General features: G+C 40.9%; 1 protein-coding gene across 4 annotated transcripts in view; it reads left to right on the forward strand.

Annotated features, from left to right (window-relative positions):
- adamts17 (ADAM metallopeptidase with thrombospondin type 1 motif, 17) overlaps nucleotides 1-21321 on the forward strand; it is a 108667-nt gene that overhangs the window by 72032 nt on the left and 15314 nt on the right. For 3 of the 4 annotated variants that reach the window (XR_004613492.1, XM_034581651.1, XM_034581652.1), the window contains exons 11-18: nucleotides 562-663; nucleotides 835-980; nucleotides 1129-1298; nucleotides 6351-6478; nucleotides 10679-10799; nucleotides 12702-12776; nucleotides 18378-18458; nucleotides 20546-20703. Coding sequence is in view for 3 of the 4 variants with exons in the window: in XM_034581651.1 (XP_034437542.1) it covers nucleotides 562-663; nucleotides 835-980; nucleotides 1129-1298; nucleotides 6351-6478; nucleotides 10679-10799; nucleotides 12702-12776; nucleotides 18378-18458; nucleotides 20546-20703 (981 nt within the window). In the remaining variant the exon portion in view is untranslated. The remainder of the gene's footprint in view (nucleotides 1-561; nucleotides 664-834; nucleotides 981-1128; nucleotides 1299-6350; nucleotides 6479-10678; nucleotides 10800-12701; nucleotides 12777-18377; nucleotides 18459-20545; nucleotides 20704-21321) is intronic. The other variant, XM_034581653.1, reaches the window with a different exon arrangement.

Consider the following 21321-nt stretch of genomic DNA (forward strand, 5'->3'; position numbering starts at 1 on the left):
AAAGAAAAATCAAATAGAATTCATTATTAAGGAGGACGGCTTTTTGACAAGTGAGAGCAGCAGAGTGTTGAGTGTGTCATGACTCTGTTGTTGGACTCACAGCAAATTCATCTGATGCTCAATTTACCAAGTGAATGCCATCATTAGTGTGAAAATGTATGGTCTCTCTCTCTCTCTCTCTCTCTCTCTCTCTCTCTCTCTCTCTCTCTCTCATTGACATAGTTTTTGGTGAATTAAATCATAGTGAAGTTAAACTAGCCCTCATTCTGCCGGTGAACCTCGTGGAACCCCTTGGTGAAGGAAAATGACAGATTATAAATTATATCCCTTCCATTCATGTCCGACTACACTGTGTTACATTCCTCTAGTTCTTTTCTGTTTCCTTCTCCACGTTCCACCTCATGTCCAGAGGAATGCACAACATGAAAACCTCTGTGTGTGTGTGTGTGTGTGTGTGTGTGTGTGTGTGTGTGTGTGTGTGTGTGTGTGTGTGTGTGTGTGTGTGTGTGTGTGTGTGTGTGTGTGTGTGTGCGTGTGTGTGTGCGTGTGTGCGTGTGTCAGCACTTGATGTGTGCTGGCCTGTGGTGTTTGGTAGAAGGTGACTCTTCATGTAAGACCAAACTGGATCCCCCTCTGGATGGAACAGAGTGTGGAGCAGACAAGGTAGGACCATCTGACTCACAGCAAGGTTCTGATAGAAGATTAACAAGTTTTGGTCCAAGATGCTGATCTCCCATATTTGTGTGTGTGTGTGTGTGTGTGTGTGTGTGTGTGTGTGTGTGTGTGTGTGTGTGTGTGTGTGTGTGTGTGTGTGTGTGCATGCGTGCGTGTCAGTGGTGCAGGGCAGGCGAGTGTGTCAGTAAGACACCCATCCCTCAGCATGTCGACGGTGACTGGAGTCCATGGAGCCAGTGGAGCATGTGCAGCAGGACCTGCGCTACTGGAGTCCAGTTCAGACAGAGGAAATGTGACAACCCTCCGTATGTCACCTCTCTGTTTTTGTGTGTGTTTGAGGAGGGAGAGCGAAAATTCAGGCTAAAAAATAAAATGCATTCCACTGCCAACACAGGATCCATTTCTATCATTCACACATATAAAAACAGAAATATCTGGGTTGTCTTTTATCAGGCCTGGTCCTGGTGGGCAACAGTGTCAGAAGACCAGTGTGGAGCACAAGGCTTGTGAAGGTCCTCCCTGTCCCAAGGGCGCACCTAGCTTCAGAGACCTGCAGTGTCTGTCCTACGACCGACACGCCAGCAAGAAGAAGGGCAGCATGCTGACTGCTATTATCAATGATGGTGAGACGAACACACACACACACACACACACACACACACACACACACACACACACACACACACACATGTACTGTGCTTTCTGCTGTCGTAATACCCCCCTTGTTTTATGTCCGATTTGTTGTTATGTCCAAAGGCACCAACCACACCAAGGCAATTTCCTGTATGTGTAAATATACTTGGCAATAAAAAGAATTCTGATTCTGATTCTGATTCTCACTCATCAGCTAATTTCTCATCACAAATCTAAAATAGCAAATACTTTTTTTACAAAGACATAACGACCTTTGGTTTAGTTTTATTAGTATCCAGAGTTCAGCTGCTGCCTAACTATTGCTTTGGAAGGTCAAATGATGCATGTCAAGTGCAGGCCCTAGCATCAGTAGGTATCATTCCACTGCAGTACACCATAATAATGTGTTTTTACAGTGGGGTCAGGCTGTAAATAGGACAGTGGTTATGACATATAACAAGTATAGCCATCACTGGTGTGGTGGTTGTACTTGTGAAGTAATAAGTATGGCTGATTTGAGGCATCTCGTTCAGTTATGGTGTGCTTTGGCCACAGTAGTCACAGATGACATGGTCAGAGAGACACCTACATTACCAGTTGGACCTAAGTTGTTTAAGATTAAAGCCTTACTATAGTTTTTTGAAAGCCTCTTCAAAAAAAATTCAGATACAAAATTTGAGTAGTTGAATGCAAATTTGTCTCACTTTGTGTACATTGGGTGTTTTTTCTGCTAAAATAATGGGTTAGGGTTAGGGCAGTATCTGCTTAGCAGTGGTATACACCATTATCTGTATCTGTATCTGTTCAAGCAACTAAATTATCTTTAACCATAGCTGTACTTGAAAAGGGCGGGACTTCAACCGGAAGTGGAAGGAATTTAAACAGTTGTTGTTATTTTATGCCTGACATGGATATGGGTTGATCAGAAGTTGCCATATTTATTGTTAACTAGAAAACTATTTACAGAACAGCCTTAGAATTGAGCTTCAGATCAATGTTTTTGATCACAAGAGTAAGAGAACTATTCAGAAGTTTTTTATAAACTTCAATGAGTAAACTTCACATGCACATGCAGTATTAAGAAGTATTAAGTAAAATGCACGTTTTCATAAACATACTCAGCTCAACGAGTTTTAATACTCAACATTTTCTCATTTATTGAATTTTTTTTTTTGACCTTTTAAAAGATACATTGTGTGTGAGTGACTGAGAGAGAGGAGCGCTCGCTTCTTGTGCATCTAGCCGGGCGTGGTGCACTCCGACTCGTCCAGTGGAGCTTGTGCGAGCCGCCTGGCTCTCACTCACTCACTCGGCTTGTGGAGAGGAGCGCTGGCTCCGCGTGCGTCTAGCCAGGCGTGGTAAACTGACTCGGCCAGGGGACGCTGAGAATATATGTTAATGGATAACGATGTTGCACGTTAGTATCCCTGTGGACAGAGTGGCTTTGACAACAACATGATATGACATGACATTTTAACCTTTACATAACTATCCTTGCATGGTAAGGTGTTGTCAGATAATAAATTAGAAAGCTAAACGATGTAAAGGACAGGAGGCAGCAGTAAATTAAAAGTGCTCAAGGAGGAAAATTTGCATTAACGTTTTCTCTGTTGAACGGCTTTCAGACATGCACTGAATCCTGCAGTCCCTAAATATTTTCTCCAGAGGTGTGCATGTGTGTCCGAGTGAGACGCTTTGCAGTTTTTGCAGACTTTCTGGCCTCCTAGTGTAAAGTCCGTAGAAATCCAATCCGATGTGTGAACACAGTGGGGGATTCCCCGCTTGAAGTGTTCCATTCATCACTGCTGAAGCACACAGAGAAGAGACTGCACTTCATCTACTCCTCCATGAGAGCTTGCATCCAAATTGCTGTCATGGCCCTTAATGAAAATGTTGGGCGTGAAAAGGCTTCCACCTTCTGCATCGTTCCCATTCTTTTCACATGTTTTCAGTAATCACTTAATGACATGTACAGGATTGTTAAGAGACAAATTACTTTCTTAAAGGGCCCATATTGTGTAAAATTCATTTTCTGGGCTTTTACTATCTGCCCCGCTCCCCACCACCACCCGAACGCGACACCAAGCAGACATGTTGCTGAGCTAGCAGCTTGTTAGCTTCCAAAGGCTAACCACAACAAACAACACTGAAGAAACACTGCAGCGTGGAGGGAAGCAAGGAAGAGAATGTGTCTGTGCACATTCCTCCTAAGAACGTTACTGTTCGAGACCAGCGGTTACGCTTTATTTCTTCTGACGTGTCGCTGTGCTCAGTACGGAGTAACCTAGACGTTACTCGGGACTGAACCTCCGTTGTGTAACTCGGGACGTTACTCCTGCATTGGCCGACTGTCCTGCTAAAACTTGAACAAACATGAGGACGGTGTAACTTACCGTTCAGAAACATCCTGTTGTAACCAACTGTAAATATGTGGCTGGTCTTCTGTAGCTGCAATCATAACAACAGGATTTTCAGCTGTGTTTCCAGCCAGAGATCGTAAATGCACCAGAATGAGACCGGTGATAGGCCCGGTCACGTGTCACTCAAAGTGCAGTCAGCCAATCAGAGGAGGGTATGGAGATACACATCGCAGCAGTTTTTTCGACTTTAAACCACTGATATATCATCTTAGGGGGACCAATACCTCAAATTAAATCCCAGAGAGATGTAAAATATGGGGCCTTTTAAAAGATTTGCAACCTTATTAACAGGGGAGAGAAGAACGTAGAAACCTCAGACAGCCACATGTGAGGTATCCCTCTCTGAGGACAGACAGAAGTGCAATAGATGTCGCGTGCAACTGAGAACATAATAAATTTACATTTATTCATTAAACACATTAAACAAACTAACAGTATTTACAACATTGATTAAAAGAAACTTTTTTTGTTTTTTCTTCACATAATGGGAAGTGTGTCTATGTTTAAAGTATTTATACATAAGAAGTCTGATAGAGATGAACGGAGCAGCAATGACCATTGATTTGGAGGAGTTGCCAGTAATGGTAGAATATGTTAGTTGGCTTATTGTAGATCAAGCAGTCTTGTTGTCATCATAGTCCATGATCAGCTGCCACCATGATCACGATCCACCATTACGATCTCTGATTCACCATCCACTGTCAATATCTGTGGTCCATGATCACAATCTAAGATCCATCATCACGATCCACGATGTGGACAAATGTATTTCAATGAGCATGAGAAAACAAGTCTGGTTAATATGCTGTCTTAAAGGGGACATAGCATGCAAATTCCACTTTGTTAGTGCTTCTACAGGTTAATGTGGGTATCTGGCATGTCTACCAACCCAAAAACTCTGGGAAAAAAACACTCGCGCGTTTTGTTATAGTTCCTCTAAGTCAGAAACGTCATGCTTGAGCGACTCGATTGAGCTTCCTGGGTTTTGTGTCGTAACAAGGTACTGGAAGTCTCCCTACATGGCCTTGGCCCCCCCCCCCCCCCCCCCCGTCTTGGGCCCCCCCCCCCCCCGTCCGTCCGTCCGTCCGTACCCCGTCCCCCCACACTCGTTAGGCCGGGTTTACACCGGAGGCAGCGAGGCTGCGAGGCAGCGCAGCGCCGTTCCCAAGCGCGCAGCCGCCTGGCTGTTCACACGGGACGAGCATTTCTCCGCTGGTCAGCCCGCGATTCACTCACATGTGGCATTTGTCTGGATCGTTGGGACTGGGAGGCTGCAGCAGCTGCTCGGGAGCGACCGCTCGCTCTCCCATGCGTGAGCTGGAATTTGTGTCAACGCCACACAGCCAGCAGTGTGGAAGACTTCTGCAGTGTTCAGCGCTACTGTAACACTGGCACAAACACACAGAGCCCCCCCACTCGTTACGCCGGGTTTACACCGGACGCGGAAGCGCAGCTGCGAGGCAGCGCAGCGGCGTTCTCAAGCGCGCAGCCGCCTGGCTGTTCACACGGGACGAGCATTTCTCCGCGCTGGTCAGCCCCATAGACTGTATATATAAGGTCAGCCCGCGATTCTGCTTTCTCCGCTTGTTGTTGTACCCGTTGAATGTCGGGGTTCGGGGGTAAATGATGGTCTTCATAGCCCCCCCCACACCCCTCTCTTTCTCTCTCTGTCTGTCTGCTTGTGTGCTTGTAGTGGATGGGCAGAGGGGGACATTTAATTATGTGATTGGGAAAATTAAAACTCCAGGACAACAGAAGGGGAATACAAAGTATGGGATGCATATTTGATAATTTATATCATATAAAATATGTAATTTATATCGTTTAAAATCATGGGGGGGGAGGGGGGAGCTGGCTCATTAGCATTTAAAGGAACAGGCACTCAAAACAGGTCACTCTGTGGAGGGCTGTTTTATACAGGGTAAAAAGGGTGCTGTTTGAAATTATCCTTGTGGTATTTTGACCAAAGTATGTTACAGACATTTCATTAAGACCCCAAGGAACCATATCAACTTGTGGTAAAATGGGCATGCTATGTCCCCTTTAAGTTTTAATTGAATGTGTTAGGCAGAGAGTCATTACAGACAGATTTACTTTCCACTTACATTTTCTTTGCCTAAAAAGGCACTACAAAGACAATATGCTTGGCAGCTCCTATACAATTTATTCAATTCTAGGTGTACAGGTACTGAATACAACACTGTCTTTCATCATGTTTAGCACTCTTTTATTGTTATTTAACAAAACATCCATGAATTAATTTAACATGTATTGTACTAACAAAGCAAGTTATCATCTTTAAAATACACAAAATATGTCTTTAGAGATACTTACTGTTTAAACAGTGCATGTTATTGTTTGCTCTTTTAAACTATCAGTTGTTCATTCATTCAACTCATTTCAGGTAAAAAGACCTCAGGATTAAGTGGTCTGGAAATAGACATAGATTTCAATCACATATTTATATTAGGCTATCATAAAAAGATTACTTGATTTGACTGTGTTACACATTACTTCACTATGCTTTACAGTGTTACTTTAATTTTTCTGCTGACTGATCATTATATTAATAACAAAATGATCTTGTGTGTGTGTGTGCGCTTGGTGTGCTTGTATGAGCAGAGAAGCCCTGTGTGTTGTTCTGCAGCCCGGTGGGTCGAGATGTCCCAGTCTTGATGGCTGAAAGAGTGATGGATGGGACACCCTGCGGACCATTTGAAGCTGACCTGTGTCTTCACGGGAGGTGCCAGGTACAAACACAAAGACACACACACATGTTTAAAATCATGTCATGGGATGGTTCACACAAAGTATGATTGGACTTCCTTTTTCCTGATGGCCTGCCTACTCTTTTGTCCAAGAGGGACAAAGTCACAGCTTCCTTGGCCTGTGTGGCAGCACTAATCCTACTGACTCTTCAATCAGCCATTGTTCTCGCTCAAAGAACGGAGCTGTCAACTGATGATGGCACCAAGGTACAAAGACCCAGGCCTTTGCTACTGAAGAGTGGGAGAACCATAGGCCAACCATAGGTTTTTCAGCATTCCACCCTCCTCTGATTCATGGACGTAGAGCAAAGTCAGAGAATGAGGGAAGACAGTTCTGTGAATGTCAAGGTTCTGTCTGAATAGCGCAAATCATCACCTATTTTGTGGAGAGTTTGGTCGGAGCAGCATCAGCTCTCTGTGGAACTTGGAGGAGACACAGACAGGGAAAGAGTTCTGGTGCCCTGGTAAAGTGAAGGGATACTTCACAGAAAAATGAAAATGCTCTCATTATCTACTCACCACTATGCCGATGGAGGGGTGGGTGAAGTGTTTGAGTCCATAAAACACTTTGGGAGTGTTGCAGCCAAATCCAATACAATTGAAGTAAATGGTGACCATTTCTTCAAACGTAGAAAAACAACAGAAAAAATACATAACATGTGTCCATACTGCTCCTGTGGTGTCATACAAGTGTCTGTAAGCCCCGACATTCAAATTCGACTCAAAACAGCGTCCTCTTCTGGAGCAACGTTCACCATCGTACGCACACACCAGAAACACGCAAACACTGCACACAAGCTCACGCCCAAGGATATGCGTGGGTTGCGCGTTAGCATGTCTATATCCGCTAGCATCGCCACTCTGGTGGCAGATTTTTAGGCTTAAAACACTGTGTAAATGACGCCGTTTCAAATCAAATTTGAATGTCGGGGCTTACGTCTGAAGAAGGAGTCCCCACTTACTTTGATTGTATTGGATTTGGCTGCAACACTGTTTACCCTGCGACTAGAATAAACAGTGTTTTGTGGACCTAAACATTTCACCCACCTCTCATTTGGCATAGTGGTGAGTAGATAATGAGTGGATTTTCATTTGTTGGTGAACCATCCCTTTAAAACAGCAGGGATTTCAAGTTCTCTACCCAACAGAGTGGATAAACTGCTGTTCATTGACAGGAAAAAAGAATTCGGACTTTTCACACTCAGCTGAACATTGCTTCACTGAAAGCTGTCTCCAGCCAGACAGCTTTTTACAGCTGCCTGGTTTTTATGTTCACTCAGTGAATTAATCAGGGAAACATAGACATTTTCGTTAGAACCCACAAACCTTTTTAGTCTCCACGGGAGTCTTCTGCCTTTATTCTGGCCGTAGTTTACAGCCCACCTCAGGCCCAAGTTGGCACCTGGCTGATCACATAACCAGCACAGATCATAAACATCCAGAATATTAGCTGTTTATTTTAGGTGACTTTAACAGAGTAATCCTCAGCCAAGAATCACCAGAATACAGACAAGATAAACATCCCACCAGGGATAAAAACACAGTGGACCAAATTGTATTTGTATAGCCGATAATCACAAGTCACAGACCATGTGAACAAAATAAATTAATGGAGAGGTGTATCAATGTTGAAAGTATTAATACACATTAATCAGCGGAGGCCACTGTTTGCTTCCTGTGTCCTACAGCACAAACTGTTTTCATTTAACCATGACCACATTTTTTCCTTCACCTTTATCTGAATCTGAATTCTGGTGTCTTGTTTTGAAAGGCACTGATGGATTATGGAGTTTATTGTTTAGTTTGAAGGAGTTGATGTGACAGTGAGCTGAGAACAATCCAGATTTGACACTGAAATGTGTGAGTGATTTTAGAGTAATATGATAATAGCCGTTAAAATGTAGACAGTTTCCACTGTGACGTCTGTAGGATGACCTGGTGTTTCCAGATAAATAAAAGCTTTATTCTTCTGGCACTGCTGTCATCACAGGAAAAAAAATCAACCAATCATAAAATAATCAGACAGGTCCCAGTGCAGCACAGTGAAAGAGGTCAGTGCAGGGATTAATAAATTAACTCATTCATTAGCAGTGAGCAGTGGTAGAGTGAATCCTCAGCCTGCTCCCTAGGGGATGGTTTATTTGGATCTGGTGTCTCGAACTACAGTCAGTCTTTTGTGTTTATTAGTCAATGCTGAATGTTGGTACATTTGGAAGGAATTTCCCCATCCTTAAGTCCAAGGCAGACAGAGAGAGCGAGAGAGTCTGGTCCAGAAAGTCAAATATGGATGCAATTATTGTGACGCACATGTGCTCACAAAATACTTACTTCACATTTCAGCCGTGACTCATGTATCTTTTACTGTGCAAGATCCCTCAAAATGAGTGCAGCTGCAGCACACATTACATGTATGTTATTTTACATGTTAGCTTTGTCTCTCTCACACATCTATATACAGTATATGTATGTATTCAACTGAATGATAGTGACACATAAAGAACTGTTTCAGAACTATTTCAGTTGTGTTTCTACTTAGACTCACTCAGAGATGAACACTCACATCTTTCCTAAACCTGCGTTATTGTTTTAGATCCTCTGACCAAAAAAAATGGATTTTCTTTAACTATTACCTGACCAATACATGTAAAGTCTAATACCCTGCAAAAGTTAAAAAGCATTAAGACGTTTGGATTCTTTTGCACCGTCTAATCAGTCCCAGATTCATTCTGTGGCATGACCTCAAATGTTCAGCCAGTTATAAAGAACTATCTTCAACGACTTGAAGAATTAGGAGTCCTGCAACAGATAGGCCTGGAGTGGGCCCCACAGATCCATGATCTCAGTATCATCCAGTCAGTCTGGGATCACATGAAAAAACAGAGAATGAGAAGAAGAAAATGAGAACAAATAAATCTACAGAGCTGAAGATGCTTAGAGAAAACTTCCAAGTACCTTGAAAAAGGTTATGCAAAAGCACCTACATTAAAATAATTAATGTAAATTTAAAGGAAAAAAGCAGTCACATTAAATATTGACTTGATTCAGGTTTATAATATTCACTGCACTTTGTATGAAGTTAATTAATAAATTAAAAGTATTCATGAAGTTACATTTGAAAACATCCTCACATTGCTTAAAACTTGTGCACAGTACTGCATACGTACATGTATGTAATGTATATACAAAAATAAATTAATAATGTGGAAAGTGCCATTGTGCTGGTCCTCCATATCTGACATGGCTATTATAGAGATAATGGCTGTGGTCAGGATTCATGTTTTGAATTGAGATAACAGTCATATTAGGGTCACAGCATTGTTGTATTGTTGCAATAAGCCAGAAGCAGTGGACACAGCCCGATTTATGTCAGTATAAAGGGAGAGTTGGCACGGTGGGACAGATGCTGACGCTGTTGTGTTACATGTCAAGTGTCTGATTCCAGAACGTCATAATGTGGGGTCCTCTTAATGGCAATACAGCTGGATCTTTGTATAAAAGGAGCTTTAGATGATCACATGTCCCATGCAGAGGTGTTTAATTTCAAACAAACAAAAAAACAACATCACCTAGACATTTGTGAATATACAGTATTTATATATCACTTTTCTAGCCTGTTACAATGATGTCTCATACACACATTCACACACTGATGAGGCATCAGGAGGAGTTAGGGGTTCAGTGTCTTGCTCAAGGCCACTTTAACACTTTGGCATGGCTCAGGTGGTAGGAGGTACATCCTACATGCCCATATGCAAATTAATGAAATGTTATAATTATCATTTAAATTGCTATGGAAAATGAGAAGACATGTTTCATCTTCTGTCTTCTGTGCACCTGCAAAGTTCAGCATCAGCCGACCAATTACCTCCATGTAAGATTGTTTATGGTTAAACGTATGGCATGCTTGTAGCCTGGTTTTATCAAAGTCCACCAATCAGTTCCGTTTGTGTATCCATTAGCTTATGTTTAACATCACCACTTGATGGTCACTGAATAACAGATGCCACCAGGATAAGCCAAGCTGTTACCCTCCATACAACAATTGAGTACACCACACACAAACAGACAATTGCAAGATGTCTGAACATAAATGCTCGTCCGAACAGAAAGACACAATCACACAGATGGAAAATCATCAGTCCTTTGGTTCAGTTTTGTTCTTAATCCCTTTGTTGTGGGTAGAAAATCGGCTGTGATGGCCTCATCGGCTCTTTGGCTAAAGAGGATCGCTGTGGCCTTTGCAATGGAGATGGGCGCTCCTGTAAGATAGTGAGAGGAGACTTTAACCACACCAAAGGAATGGGTGAGTTTGTGTCTGTTTTAGCATCAAGCTAATATACTCTGTATGTGTTCATATATGTGGGGGCTTTCGATAGAAAGATCAGGTTTCCAATAACTTGCTTTCACTGCTGAGGCGATGTAGTTTGTTTGATATAAGTTTTTTAAAATAATGATCAATGACAAATTGTGTGTTTTGTAAGTGTCTGGTATAAAAGCAGTTTGTACCCTAAGTAAAATACAAACACAATGTTGTTAATTTAAATTTTGTTAAATTATTTGGGCATTAAATGCATTGGTCAAATTTAAAGATGCTGGCACAGTCACATTGGCCAAATGTTTCTTACGTTTGCATTGGTTCTCAAAGTATCCCAGGGATCAACCAGTTGTGTTTTATGGGCTCCAACAAAATGAGAAGCTTCATGTCCAAATGATTGAGTATGGAACTAATATGACCACAGGGAGTTCTAAACACAGGCATCTTCATTCACACACATACAGTTGAGGATTTAAATGCAAAGAACAGTACCATATTGGACCTACTGCACTATAATCCATTTTACTGGTTACATGTGTAGTATAATACAGCAGTGTAGTTGGCTTGAGCAGTTTATTCTGATAGAAAAGCAGCAACATCAGTTGCATTGTGTCTGTTTGAGACTAGCAGATATTCTTACTTTTTTACGTATGTTTTGAACCTGTTTTATTTGCTGAGTACACAGCTCAACTATCCAATAGTAAATAAGCAACATTATCAATCCCAGAGTGAGGGCCTATCATCTGACCCTTTGTGTATAATATGAGCCTACCTTTGTCTGTCAAAGTAAGTTCTTTAGTAAGAAAGTGTCATTGTTTTTTTACAGTTGTTAATTAATTAGTTTTATAAATAAAAGCAAGTCCATGTATCGCAATCTCCGTGAACATACCTCAACTTTACCAGAGGCTCTTGAACACATGCATGCTGATGCATCAAGATATGCTACTTTACCAGGCAAGGGCTGTTCTGACCAACTGAGGGATCACTTTGATAATCCAGTACAATGAATGTGAAGCAGAGGTCTCAGAATTCTCATTCATCCTATTAGATCTTGAAACTTGGAATTAACCTGCCATGTTATCAATTGTGTATAAGCCCTTGGAATGATGAGGATTATGATGATGATTGTTAATATTATGAAGCAACCAATGTTTTATATTCAGTGTCTTAAGATGGCTCAGGTGTCAGTGATACCACTAAACTTAGTTTTAATCCTATAATAAATTATAAATAGTGTGTAACATATGCAAATATTCGTACGGTGATGGTTTTATTGATGATATATTTGTACTCACATGAAGCAATAAAGATAAAAAGTAACCTTGGAAAAGGAAGCGTTATTGTATCTAGATTACACCTGTGACTCCACCAAGTCTTCCCTGCGCTGAATTTGGGAGTAAGGTCTTTCAAATGTCCAATCCATCACTTTATAACCAAACCAATATAACTAACCAATAGAAGAACCTGACCAATCATACAAATGAGTAAATGTACTCTTAGTTACTTTCCACTACTTCTTCTTAATAAGACATAATTGAATGTGAAATACTTATTGGTTTTGTCGGGCAACTACACTGGATTTACAGCTCCTGGTAAGGCAGGATGTCAGCCTGAATTAAAGTACACACATCATCTCATTATCACCCTCTTTACTCCTGGTAATCCTTCATCATGTTTTGTGTGGCCAGTGGTGGTCATTCGGGTTATGTTGCAGTAGCCTCTATGGAATTAATGATCAAAATTATCTATCAAACATGGAGCCACAAACTGAGCCAGAAGAGGCGATAATAACTGGAACGAAAGCCTGTGTGTGGGTACACGTGTGCGCACATTCTCATATGATCCACAGGACATGTGACCTCCCTTCAACTTCCTTGTCTTGTCCTCCAGTCACCACTAGGCAGTGTAAGAGGGTATCTACCTGTGTGATGGCTAAACCCAGAGCTGTCCCCAAGTGTTTCTCATGTAAGATGCATGCAGTGTGTGTGTGTGTTTCCTGCACTACCTGGTGTGTTTTATCGTCGGTAGATGAGAGAAGCAGTTAGTTGTGGGCTCCCCTGGGAGATTTAGTCTGAATCTTAAAGCTGGGTTACAGTTACATAACCAGCTGTTTGACCCCGTTATCCCATAACCCAGCCGTCAGGAATGCAAAGGACGCATTCCTTTCATCCAAGCTGTTTCCTTCTCCCTGCTGCTGCTGCCAAGTGCTGGAGCAATAGTGGAGGGGGAGGAAACAGTCATCTGCAATAAAATGCCTACCTTCACACTCCTGAATCTCAACCCAGCACACACATCTGGTTCTGCTCCCAGCATAGAAGTTCGACATACAGAGCACTGTATAAAATGCCCTACTTTTAAGATATGGCATTTGCTTCCTAAAACATTGTATGTGCTTCTTTGAAACCCAGGTGAGCCCATGGCAGTCTGTGTCTAACCATACTTGGATGGGCAGGGTGGTGGAGGGTTGATGGATATGATTGGTTGGTGCTCAGGAACGTGTGTGGTGTTTGTTCATAATGGTATATACAAATTGGCCAAATGCTCGGATAAGATTATGTACAGGTTCAGTTTCACCATGGACTCTCAAAATTTTGTGTCATGAACGCAACCTCTTGAAATGCAAATACCACATCTGCACATGCAGATGAATTCTTTGCCCTCACCCTAGAAGGAAATATGGAAAGACCTCAAAACAAACAGTCAATAGACACACATTGATAGTAATTGATACTATCACATTTCCCAATGTCAGTCTGGTGAAGAGGGAAAACCACTGAGAAAAACCTTCAGTGTGATTCTTAGCTCAGACACTTATTGCTGTAGTCACACCTAAGACAGGCCCGTAGCTGCCAATAGTTCCTCCCTCATAGGACCCTAATTGGTCCAAACCACTATGGTTCGACCACTTGCGAGTGGTGGAGACTGACAGTATTAACATTCATCCACAACAGGTAAAATTTGCATTTCATCTTTTGTGTTCAATTTACAAAATTTTGTCCGTTGTCTCGTCTGTGTGTCTGTGTTCGATTTCACCCAAAAGTCAGTCACTGTCAGAGAGTCCTGTATACTGTATCATCCCACTGTAGCTGTAACTGTGCTGTGTGTTGCTGGTAAGTAATGCTGGTCATATTTGTGTCTGAAACTGTGACGCACTGTGACACACTGTACTATAAAATAATGTTGGGCATTATTGTGTACCAGAACAAAGCAGCTCATTTAAATCACTTTTGCTTTATTCAAGCATTTGAGTTCAGCTATTGTATTTCTAAAGCCGTTAAAATCAAGAATTGCATTATCGTGCTATTAGTTTTAAAACACCTGCTCTACTCAAACATAATCAACCAATAAACCATTTTCTATTTTTAAAATCTGAATATTGGCAGTTTTCATTTCCATCAGGCACAGTAATATTATTATCTGTTGGTGAATGGATAGGTCAGCTATGACTCTGACACAGAAGATTGCAGTTCAGTCAGACAACTCTCGCTTTAATGTTTATTGCAACAGTAGACCATGTTAATGTTCGACTTAATCACTCCCCCAGATAAGATTTCATAGATGTGATGGGAGTAATGAGCAAATATTTGCCCCCCCGTCTGAGCCTACAGGTGGATGCTGGGGTGGTGGAGGGGCTGAAGCAACTGGCAGCAATACTGACGAAGCAGCTTGGCAAGCGAGGGGAGTGATGGGAAATTTCTCTGCTTAAATAGACCGCCTAATAAGGTGGGTGGGTGTTATAGATGGTTGTGGAGAATGAGGTATGTCACATGATCGCAGCGCAGCTCGAGTTGACTGCCTGAACTACATTGCAAGCGTCGCTCCATTACTCTGGGCCAAACCAAGTCCACAATGAATTAGGCGTCAGATCATAAAATTACTGTGTAAATCTCCTAAATCATATTAATTATTTTGTAATACTGATGTGGGACAGCTGTAAAAGGCACTGTCAAACTGTATTATCCTGCCGATATAAACAAAACACTTTTTACACCTCACTTTTTTCACTAAGGATTTGAGAGACATCATATCTTGTCCTGCAATTAGGGGGCAGCCTTGCATTTTACTCACCAGCTTAATTTCTCACATTTACAATACAGTACATGAGGCAACCAAATGTTTGATCATACAGGTGTAAAAGTCATGACTCTATATAAAAATGGACAGCATGATAGCTCTCAAAAGGGAAGCCTTAGGCCCAATCCCATTCCACCCCTTGGCCCTACCCCTTAGGCCTTCCCCTTCGTTTTGCGCGTTCACGTGTTGAGGTAGGCTGTCCCAATACTTGTTGGGACGGAGGGGTAGGGTCGAGGGGTAGGGTCGAGGGGTAGGGCTCTATACCCCTCCAAACGGAGATTTTTCAGACCCACACTTCAAACCTAGGGGTACCCAGAATGCCTTGCAAATCACTGGCAAGTTGGGAGAGAGACCCACAAATGTAGTATTTCCTCCATTAATAAGGATTTAAAAATCACAATAACGATTGTTATTTCACCCTACCCCCTCTTTGAAGACACACAATGCACTTGACTGAAATGGCGTATTGCAGCGATGTTACTGATCATGTCTGCTCCTCTAATAACAAAGCATCCTGGCAGGGTTGCCTATAGACCACTGCTAGCAGCCTGAAGCTGTGAGTTTTTGATTTATACATGAAATAATGCAGAGCATCAAAGCTTTTCAATTTCAAATGTCATTGAATTATCTGCATTAGCATAGATGTTATTTGGATATTATAGGTTTGTCACTTTAGTAACTGCAAACAATAGCATTGATTTATTTAAGATCTCAACCATGTTATTACAATGACATCCCCGGTAAAACTGTCTCGTCTGTTTACATCGACGACTACTGATTATGTGTCGGGGTTCCTCGACGACTACTGATGATGTAATGGCTTCTTGAAGGGCTGTCCCAATTCTTAAGATTTTAACCACTGCCCCTTGTGACACAGGGCCAAGGGGTGAAATGGGATTGGGCCTAAAGGCTCATACCCCATCCATGTTAGCATATGAGACATGTTCCAAACAAAAAAATCTAAGTACACATGGTTTCTGTCATTTACAGTATTTCTTATAACACCGGTGTGCTATTTTTTCCAGTAAATTTGGTTTTAATTACTTAATTGATTTTATAAAAACAGCGTGAAATGTCATGATTTACAGCTGAGATTGTCTTGCAATTGGTCCAGTATGTGTGCTTCACTACCGCTGCTCCGTCACCCAAGTGCTACTGTGCAGGTTTCAAATGATATATCTCAGCGCAAGATGGTAGCATTCATATCCAGGATATTTTGCCTTCATTTCTGGATAGTAGGAGGAAGTTGAGACATGTTTCCCATCTTTATATAAAGCTGTTATTAAAAAATGCACCTACATGGTCAGACACCCCAGGCATTCAAGATGAGTAGAGCTGTGGTATCTTGAATGAAAGTTAAACTCTATATTATGCAAAAATCTGTATGTATTGAAAAAGTGTTGCTCTGTAACAGCTAACAGATCTGTTACAGATCTGTAACTGTAAAAAGTAAGTTGTCATAGCCTTATCTAAACTATATTTGGTGAAGTGATAGTCTGTCATACCTCCAGGTTGATATTTGATATATTTTGTAGAAATGACGGTGAAGTTGTTATTGAACTCAAGTGAGGTTCTTTGTGCTTTTCACCACCAAAATATTGCAAACTTGAGTCATTGGTCAAATAGTTGGTAGCTGTCAGATTGAGCTGCTTTGTATTGAAATAATGCCCAGCAAGTATAAAAGAGGTGTGCTGTTTCTGGAGAAGGGCTGGTGGCTGATTTTGTGTTATGGTGCCTAACCGCATCACCAACCCAAAAAAACAACTCACCTTAGGTGTAGGGGGAGCTGTCTATGTATAATATGAACAACAAACAAACCTGATATGGTATCAAACTTACTGTACATAGTGGTTCATAAACAGCTTAAGCTTTACTTTTATTATTTATCACTTTTTCCGACCCTGACGTCCATTTGGCTCTTTCCGATATAAATAAATATCTATTAACTATTGCAGAAGCAGTAGTAAGCTGTAGACCAGGGGCCTCATGTATAACCGTTGCACAGCATAAAACAGGGCCCTAAAGATGGGTACGTCACTTCTCACGCAATTGTTGGTATATATAATAACAAACTTGACCGGAGAATGTGCGCACTTCCACGCTAATTCTGACCCACGCATACGGACATTTTGGAGACTTGAAAATGACAATGCAGACATGAGGAGGTGAACTGAAGCCAGATTATTGAACCACTTTATATATACATCTTTAACTGTTCAATAAAAACCTTCAATTGAAAAAGGTATAAAATAACCTGCAGCAAATTACATTCAGATACCATTAAACAGCAGAGCTGCAGAGCTGAGTCATTAATACTGTAGTTTTTAATAATATCTGTGAGTGTATCATCAAAGACCTTGATGGTTTGTGCTGAACTGAGTCCAGTCTTACATGATGGAACCGAGCCATCCCAGTAGAAACACATACTCACCAGTCTGGCTTATTAGCCGACAGGTTGTGTGTGGTATGATTAACACTGTATAATATTTATCTTTCTATGTAGAGCCTCTTTTGATAATAAAAAAAAAAAATTCAGTAAAATTTATAGATTGGGGACATCTGTCTCTGAATTTAATAATCCTGCAGTTTGGCATTATTAAAATTCATACAGGCGATAAAAGATATTTTGGCTCCACCTTTGAATTAGATTTTTTTTTAATGTCAGGCCCTAGTTTCTATCATACTCACTCTCACTCACTGTATTATACGCAGCAGCAGCAGTGTATAAGTGTATTTTCTTTATTAGTGACATCACTGCTGTCCCATGAAAAATGGCTCTTCATCTCCACCTCACTAACAAACACCTCGATGTCAGTGTCAGAAAGTTTTGCTTCCTCTTCTCATCACTACATGCCTGATTCATCGTGGAAACCCATCGGTTAGCAGGTTAATTTAATATTCATGAGGTTCTTTGCTTTGACCATTTATGGTTGAATATGGGCGTGTAGAGGGCGGGATATAAGGGAGACCCACGTACAAACGTTTCCAGGTGGACTCATAAATCAGAATTTTTTTGGGCTTAAGCCATTTTATTATTTTTTGCGCACGTACACCTTTAGTATGAATCCTATGCACTGTTTTATAAATGAGGCCCCAGGGCTTGACACAAAAATACAGAAACTGAAAACAAAATGCAATCATGCTCAAACCTTTACTTATGAGTTTCTTATTATTTTGAGAGGGTATTGCAAATGAATGGAACCCAATGGATTAAAGCAAAAACACATCATTCTAAGCTACAACTAAAACTCTACAAAATGTTTGGTGATGGGTCGTGAAGTTCTGGTAATCAGTAATAAAAGGTCCTTTAATCACTCAAACCCTAAGAAGGATTTTAAAATGTGTGATAAAAAACTGTAAAAATGTCTCAAGATTGGATTGAGCATCTCTGATATAGACACAAGTCTATAGGTCACCAGCCGTCCCTGTCTCCATGTCCACCTGTGTCTGTCTCTAAGTATGTTTTCACTCACGTATCTGTCTTTCTATCAGGCTACATCGAGGCTGTGGTTATCCCTGCAGGAGCCAGGAGAATCAAAGTTGTGGAGGACAAACCTTCACATAGCTTTCTGGGTAATGATGCATGTGTTTTTACAGGGTGTACTTAGAGATGTGCGCACAAACAAATATCATGTTTGTGTATGAGCATTGTCGCACATTCGGCCAATGTGCGTGTTCACACACACAATTACTTGAGTGCTACCACAATGCATTCATGTGATCCCCTGATTATTTGTGTCTTATCTGAATGAAAAACATGGTGGCTTTTCTGGAGATATTTGGAAACTCTGGAATCAAAGTTTTGAAGCCTGAACTGAACTGATTCTTGTTTTCAAAAACTGAGCATTGTCTCACCAAAAGGTTTTCTAAGTGTTCATACCATGGTTCATACTTACTGGATTATTAGTAGTTTATGCAGATACATATGTACATTGAAAATTGAGCTGGATTTCTACTCCCTCTGAAATGAATGTTACACAATTGGAAAGCATAAGAAATCCACACCACAACCTCTCCATTATCAGAAGGTGTGGGAAGCGACAACTGAAAAAAATCAGTCTCTGCCATATTGACATTAGCTAATCAGTTCAGCCACTACTTTATTAAGGCAGAATTAAATTCAGCAGTCCCTGATGAAACAAGAGGACACAAATGTTATAGAGGCAGCCAGTGAGATGTGATGGTAGCTGATGAGTCCCAAAAAACTCAGATTCCAACAGACAGAAAAAAAAACATGAGCACTTCAAAGAAACTTCTCGTGATGTTTCCAAGGATATACAAAGCAGCAGCTGAATATCACCATGTGTGACAATAGGATATTTACATTAACAAAACCTTGACTCTAAAAAATGTCACCACAGATACGATGTCCGCCATTCTTTTGGCCTACTCTGGGCTATTCTGGGCTATTATGATTTTCTTGTCTTTTCTGAATGAACTTAAACCCATGGTAACAGAAAGCTAATGGATAGCGTACCCATTTAAAACATGTATTCAAGGCTTACATTTAGGTTAAATACTATATTGGTCTTGTGTTGGATTTACAGTCCATCATTTTCTGAATCTCACACATACAACTTGCTGAGATTTGATCATACATGTTATACAAATGTTGCTTTGGATTTAACTCAGATTTGTGTTCATGGTCTTAAAAGACAAGATAAGGGAAAGCCCAGCTCCGCATACTCTGAAAGAGTGAGGTGTGCTTCTCTGGACATGTGGTGAGGTCATCAGTTGGCTTGTCTTCAGAAAACCTACAATCCACTTCAAGGGTAGCATCAGAGACTCTCAAAAATAATCTTTTACTTTTTTATTAAATCCTTTAAAAGGAAGTTTAGCATTTTGGTCAACACATAGGAAGCATCCTCCAGTTCAGCTTGTACTGATTGTGTCCAAGAGAAAAACTATTACTCACAAAGTTACAAGTTGAAATTTTTGCCTAATGACATGAAAAGGAATCTGAGGGACATTGCCAGCAAATAATTTGGCCAAATGAAGAAAAGTTACATTTATTGGTATCATATCGAGTCCAGCATGTTCAGAGTGGACCTGTAGGACAACCACAATGACTGTCCAACATGTCAATGGTATCACACAAGTTTGTAAAGAAACCAAATAAGACCTGTAGCCAATTTTTTTCTCTGACCTGAGTCAAATAGAAAATGGAGCACAACCCCTCCAAAGCAGCTAAAGGAATAATTTGTGAAGAAACATCTACAAAACAGGGATCATCCATGTTAAGGAGGATCAAACCTGTCATCAAAAATAAAGGTGGACACATAAAATATTTATAAATATAATATAACAAAATATGAGAAAGGAATCTTACTAACGAAATGAATTAACCTTTTGTTGCAAGTGGTTCTTCAATAAGTAGACAATGTGAATTTGTTGTGATTTCAATGCAGTTTCAATGTTCTCTACTGAATCTTCAGTGTAAAACCGACAAATTTTAATAAGCTTTAATAAGTCCCACAATATTACTATACAGACTCTCTGTTGAACAACAGACACAACCAGGAACCAACAGGTGATATCAGCTTAACCAAAAAAAATTGGACCTGCCTAAATGGGCAGAACATCTGGTCATTATTCTATGTCAAACACAGGGTTTCTGCATAAAAAAGTGTTACCTCTGACCTCTCATATCTTCCTCAAAGCCCTGAAAGACTCCAGTAAGAGATCCATCAACAGTGACTGGAAGATTGAGCTTCCAGGGGAGTTTGAGCTGGCCGGGACCACAGTGCGCTATGTGAGAAGGGGACTGTGGGAGAAGATGTCTGCCAAAGGACCCACTAAGACCCCCTTACACCTAATGGTAAACACATGAGTCATTCTGTTATTTGTTCTTTTATAATACAAACTTAAATGCACATTACATCAATTTGATCATACTGATAATACGCAGAAGTCCACATGCACAGCATGTGTTCAATCAGGTGCCGATTGGTCCAGGAACATGAAAATGGGCCTGCTTCAGGTTCACTCAGACCTTCAACTAAGAATTAGACAAAGTGACAACCACTTTATACAGTATTCTGGCTCTTGGCTGCATTAGCCATTGTTTGGATAGTAGCCTCCATGTTGTTCTTTGAGAGGAGGAAATTAGAACCCACCCTTGAAAAAGGTCAAGCAAGACCTCTACATCACTTTACATCATTTCTATTTGGAGAGACTTTCAAGAGCTGATCTCTCAACAGGGGAGGTGGTTGAGATCATCATGTCATCATGATGGGGTCAATTCCATGGATACAGACTCAAATGAAAGACTACACTATACAACCACATACAGGTGAATTTAGGATTAATACATTGCAGTACATCCCATCCCTGTGAAGATTTAGGACTGACAATAACAAATATGTTGTCTCTTTCTGAAACGCAAAGATCAGTGTACAAATCACAAAACCATAATAATGTACAACACTTGATGACC

The sequence above is a fragment of the Hippoglossus hippoglossus genome, chromosome 3 (assembly GCF_009819705.1).
Source record: "Hippoglossus hippoglossus isolate fHipHip1 chromosome 3, fHipHip1.pri, whole genome shotgun sequence".
NCBI classification, from domain to species: domain Eukaryota; kingdom Metazoa; phylum Chordata; class Actinopteri; order Pleuronectiformes; family Pleuronectidae; genus Hippoglossus; species Hippoglossus hippoglossus.